We start from the raw sequence: 6000 nt of genomic DNA, 5'->3' as shown, positions 1-6000 counted from the left end.
ACTAAAAGAATTATTAAAAAAAAAAAAAAAGGCTGGGGATGTAGCCCAGGAGTAGAGCACCCCTGCATTCAATTCCCAGTATCAAAAATAAATAAATAAATAATTAAACAACAAACTTACAGATATTATAATCAAAAAACTTTTTCCCACTTTGAACTGTGGGAAAATTATATTTGTGTATCATTTTTTACTTTATTTACTCAAAATTTTACTGACATTGTTATATCCCAGGTGTTATGTTAGTTATATGTATAAGAAAAACAGCTAGGTATTTTAGCATTTTGTTTCATATCAAATGAGGCCTCAGGCTTTAAGATTAATAAAGAAAAAGTTTTGCTCAATTATCTGGCACTTTCCTCTGCTACTATAGTGTACCTCAAACCAGCAGATATTCTATTAGCAATTGTTTAATCAGAAAATGTTACTGAAATTTAACATGAGTGAATAATTTTGTTGTAAATTTACAATCTGCTAAAATATGATTATGGAAATGAGTTGGTCCCTAATAAACAAATCTGCAAATGGGGTAAGGATCAAACCCACTATTACTATAAACTAACCCAATATCAATAAAAGACATTTTTAAAATAAAAGAAATAATTCAAGTGACCCAAACACATAAATATTTTTATTCCTGAGATTAACTACATGGACATCCATATTAGGATTGTTTGGATTCTAACAATCTTAGGTTAGGATCATTAGAAGCAGTATATGAAGGAAATAAAGCAAAGGACCTAAGAAAAAATTGCTCATAATTAAAAGAATAATCTAAAACTGTCACTCAGAGAGTGGACAGTACCTCCTCTTGTTGGGGACAAGCCGAAAGCAAGTCCAAGATGTGCCTGTGTCATAATTATTTAAATTCATTTCTTATCACATGGAGTCTAACTTGTCCCCACTTAGCAGAATAATATAAACAGATGTCCTGTTGGGTGATTCTACTAATTTTGATGTGCCATTATTCTGGAGAATTATCTAATTGATTTGTTTGCTTTACCAATCTTATGTGCACATGCATATGTATACATAAACAGTTTTGGAACTAATTCTGAAAGGAAAAGAAAGAGAGCTTCAGAGCTTAGAGTTCATGCAAATGCATATCACTCAGATCAAGGGAAATCCATGTGCTCCAGAATGCACAGAAGGTACTTGATGTTCCAGGGAGTGTCACTGTCAGCTCTGGTGATTTGATTTTTGAATGGTGATGACCCTAACATGCTTTTCCAGTTTCAATAAGTTTTGGTAAAACTTTTCAGCAGTGTCTTCATCTATGTCCATCTGAAAAAGAAGCAAAAAAAAAAAAAAAAAAAGACTAGAAGGGAAAAATAAAACAAATATCATGTGTATAAAAGGATAACATTCTACATATGTAAGAAAACTAAAAACAAAGGGGCTAGAATAAAAAGGGCATGGTGGCTACCATGTGGGGATTATTAGCAAACCTGAGATATAAAAACTCTCCTTTGAACTCCAACACTCACCAAACCTACTGATGCTCCCCTAAAACAGTAAGATTGAAATATCTGAGTACTGCTATTTACCCTGACTTCCTCTGGACCAGTAACAGAAGATACCAATGATGAAAGAAAAGCACAAAAGAGGAAAATAAAGAGTAGTTAGAATTTCCAACAGCTACTCCTAAGATCCTACTTCTTTTATAAAAGAGCCCTTGTTTTTGCTGAGCTCACAGTTGTTCAGGGTAAAGGACTACATATTTCTAGCTTCCAAGGAAGCTATGGGTTCTATGTGACATTATCTGGCTAATGAGACTCATGTGCTCATTGAAGAGACCTGGAGTCTCTTCAAAAGGAACAGGGCATCTTTTCTTTTCTTCCTTCTTCATACTGTTCACTTTAACCAGAAGGAGTGAGGGAGGGCCATACCCCCAAGGACAGTAGATCAATAACAATAGGGAGATCTGGATGTCTGACAATTGTAGAGTTACCATGCCAACCTGACACTACCTTTCTCAAACTGCTTTACATGAAAGAAATCTAAGATTCTAGCTTGGTTAAGTCACTGTTATTTTAAAATTATTGTGTTTAATAGAAAATTCCATTTTGATGTTTTTTATTAGTGTATTAGAGTTATACATAATATTGGGATTCATTTTGACATAATCATATATGCATAGAATATAATTAGTCCCACTGCAATCCCCTTTCTCTTTCCTTCTCCTTCCCTCTGTTCCCCTTCCCCTACTCTATAGGTCTTCCTTCTGTTTATTTATAGCTTCTTAATTAATTAGTGTTTTATGAATATAAGTAAAAGTAAAATTCACTGTGGTATATTCATATATAGCATAATGTGGTCAATTTCATTTGGCATTTCCTTTTTTTACATTCTTCCTTCCTTGCCCTCATTCCCTTCCTCTGCTACAACTGATTTTCCTTCTATTCGGGGATTCCCTCCCACACACACTTTTCCCTCCCTCCTCATTCCCCTTCCTCTACTTTCACGGATCTCCCTTCTATATTCTATTCTTCTAAACTCTATGTCATACTACTCACATATAGACAAAGATCACTGCCATTTATCTGACTTAACTGAAATGACTTATTTTATCTCTTTTTTATTATCACCCTTTTCTCCCCCCCTTAGTTGGATCTAGTTTCTATATATAAGGGAAAATATTCAATCCTTAACTTTGAGTCTGACTTATTTCACTAAGCCTTATGTTCTCCAGTTCCATCCACTTACCAGTAAACACCAAATTTTCATCCTTCTTTATGGCTAAGTAAGACTTCATTGTGTATATATACCACATTTTTTTATCCATTTATCACCTGGACTGGTTCCCTAACTTGGCTATTGTAAATTGAGCTACTATAAACATGTATATACCTTTATTCCTATAGTATGCTGATTTTACTTCTTTTAAATACCAAGAAGTGGGATAGTGGGTCATATAGTGGTTCTATTCCTGGTCTTCTGAGGAATCTCCATACTGCTTTCCAGAATGGTTGTACTGATTTTCTGTCCCACCAACAATGTATGAGTTTACCTTTTCCCCCACATCCTCACCAGCATTTATTATCTGTATTCTTGATGCCATTCTAATTAGAGTGAGATGAAATCTCAATGTAGTTTTGATTTGCATCTCCCTGACTGACAAAGGTGCCAAAAACATACACTGGAGAAAAGAAAGCTTTTTTAACAAAGGGGGCTGGGAAAACTGGGTGTTCATATTTGGAAAAATAAAACTAGATGCCTACCTTTCACTCTGCACTTATTTCAAAGCAGGTCAAAGACCCAGAAATTAGACCATGTTTGCTAGAAGACCCAGAAATTAGACTATGTTTGCTAGAAGAAAACATAGGCTCAACATGCCAACATATTGGCATACCCACTAAAACCAACTAAGTCAAATGGCATCAAATTAAAAGCTTCTGCACAGCAAAGGGAACAATTAAGAACATGAAGAGAGAGCCTATAGAATAGGAAAATATGTTTGTCAGCTGCTCCTCCAACAGGGGATTAATATTCAGAATAAAGAATTCAAAAAAACTTAATACCAAAAATAAAAAGCAAAAAATCCAATCAATAAATGGGCAAAAGGACTAAACAGATGTGTCTCCAAAGAAGAAATACAAAATGGCCAGTAAATACATTAAAAAATGTTCAACATCCCAGCCATCAGGGAAATATAATCAAAAAAATCTCATTTTAACTGACATAATGTATGTAAAACACTTCCAGCCTCTATAAAACAATGTTAGCTCTTTTTTAAGGCAACGCAGAGCCTAAAATTCAAAAACAGGCTTTTTCTTCACACAATTGAAAGGCTAACAATTAAAGAGGCTAACATTTTGGAAATAACATTTATATTCATTCAACCATATTACAATTTTTCCATATTGGAACTGAAAGAGGCATTAGAGATCTTTTCTAGTTCAGCCCCAACTTTTAATAGAGGAGAAAGCTGACTTCCATGAATTAAAACATTTCTTCCATGTATTTCCATAAAATTCTAATGAATTACTTTGGTTTATAAAATTAAATGCTTTCTCCCCTTGAGGAAAAAAAAAAAAAATCATTCCTTCTAAGTTAGTATATACTATACTAAATTCAAATTATCTCTGCAAACTTGAGAATAAACTTACTAACTTACAACAGAGTTTCTCCAAAATGTGTTCTCTGGAATGTTAAGGGTTATATAAAATCTGAGGGAAAAGCTTTCACATTACCAAGAACAAATTGGAAAAATCAGAATTAAACATATCACATACACATTTATAAACTATTTGAACTTCTGAAAACCTTTAATGGGCTAATGTACATTGTGGAAGTCTCAGAAAGAGAATAATACGAAGTGCTACTCAAATTTACTTGTTCAAGGAAATGCTTCTTGCAAATGTTCTCAAGAAGCTAATATCTCACAGAACATATTTTGAAAAACACGTAAGATTCATTTTTAGTAAATAGCACAGAAAACAGTGAACATATATCTCCTCAGGCCTCATACTACTGACATATAGACAAAGATCACTGCCACTTATCTGACTTGGCTAAGATGACTTTATTTTATACCAATGCCTCCTAAAAAAAAGGTAGGCAGAGAAAAATGGGAAGCTGAAACAGACCTTACTTATGACTGAAGTACAACAACTTCTTATAGTTCAAAATAAATTTTCTCATTCCCCAAGTTTGATTTATTTTTAGAAGATTATACAGAGTCCAAAAAATACAATATTGATTTCTTTTTCTATACTCCATTCCCTGTCTCTTCAAAACATTGATCTATTAAAGCTGATAATTGTCACAAACAGAACTGAATACTCAAATGAAAATTAGCTACATAAAGAGACTTCCGATTTTACCCAATTTGCAACATATTTATTGAATACCCCCCATGTGTAAGACAACATGCTAAAAAGGGGGGCATACTCCTTTTCAGAAATTTTATATACTGATAGGAAAACCCAAGGATGAATAGTTACACATGAAAGTTCACAATTCAGGGATCTGACCTGGTATAAAGGGTCACAGGAGGCTGGGAAGGAGAAACAGACATCAATCAGATGAAAGAAGAAGGGTAAAAGCAGCTCAGGCACAGAGAACAGGATGTGAAAAGCTTAGAGGAAGGAGAGAACACAAAGAAATGAGAACGGGTTACACAAAGAAATGAGAGTGGGTTACAGTGATGTCACTGAGAAGCTCGGAAGGGATGAGGCTGGAATGCAGGATCCCATCCATCAGCCCAGAAGCTAGTATCTTCAGTTTAACAATGTAAACAGATTTACCTTTTGAACTGTGACATAATTACTTCCAAAGCCTGTAGTAGCGCTCATATATTTGGTCAGGGGATTGAGAGACTCTGGCTTTTGATGGAAAAGCCAAACCTGGAAAGGAAGAATATGCCAATGATTTCTTTCTTATGTGCAAGTGAGTGAGATTTACAATCAGCACCTTATAGGGCTTCCCAAACAAATTCTAAAATCCTCTCAAATATCCTCATTGTTGATATCTCATACCACTCATATAAATATTTTTCCTTTCTTTTTTTTCAGTGTTGGAATTGAACCCATATCTTGTGCTATCATAATTTGGAAAAAAAAAAAAAAAAAGACTGCTTAATAGTATTCTTTGAAAACTTATTTGCAGCAAAGAATCATAACTATAGTTGTCTTTTCCCTTAGTCTCATGTAAATTTCCTGGTCTGTAGATTACAGTAAAATACAGGTCACTGATGTAACATTTTATTAATAGATAAGAATACACATGGACAACATTCAAAAGTTGTATGTTATAAAAAGTCTCCCTCCCTTTCCAATTTTCCAGCCAAAAAGCTCTCCACTCTGGAAAGCACTTTTATTTTTTTACACCAGTGTATTATTCCAAAGAAAAATTATTTACTGAAAAGCATTTACATCCTTTTGTCTTAGTCAAATGGAAGGATAACATACAGATTTTTATATAATATGGCTTGGAAATACTTTCAAATTATGTATATAGAGCTCTTTCATTCTATTTTAAAAACTAACACTGTATTCCATC

The 6000-nt window shown here is 33.8% G+C and overlaps 1 protein-coding gene across 3 annotated transcripts in view; it reads right to left on the bottom strand.

The window, feature by feature from the left end:
* Positions 1-606: 606 nt before the first annotated feature.
* The window catches only part of HSD17B7 (hydroxysteroid 17-beta dehydrogenase 7), a 28522-nt gene continuing 23128 nt past the window's right edge, over positions 607-6000 (bottom strand). For all 3 annotated transcript variants that reach the window (XM_079136800.1, XM_079136801.1, XM_079136799.1), the window contains 2 exons: positions 5247-5345; positions 607-1281 (listed from right to left, as the gene is read on the bottom strand). In XM_079136800.1, the coding sequence (XP_078992926.1) occupies positions 1177-1281; positions 5247-5345 (204 nt within the window). In that variant the 3' untranslated portion in view covers positions 607-1176. The remainder of the gene's footprint in view (positions 1282-5246; positions 5346-6000) is intronic.

Source organism: Sciurus vulgaris (genome assembly GCF_902686455.1).
Source record: "Sciurus vulgaris genome assembly, chromosome: 1".
In the NCBI taxonomy this organism is placed as follows: domain Eukaryota; kingdom Metazoa; phylum Chordata; class Mammalia; order Rodentia; family Sciuridae; genus Sciurus; species Sciurus vulgaris.
Note: the sequence above shows the minus strand (reverse complement) of the source record. Positions and strands in the feature narration are given on the sequence as shown.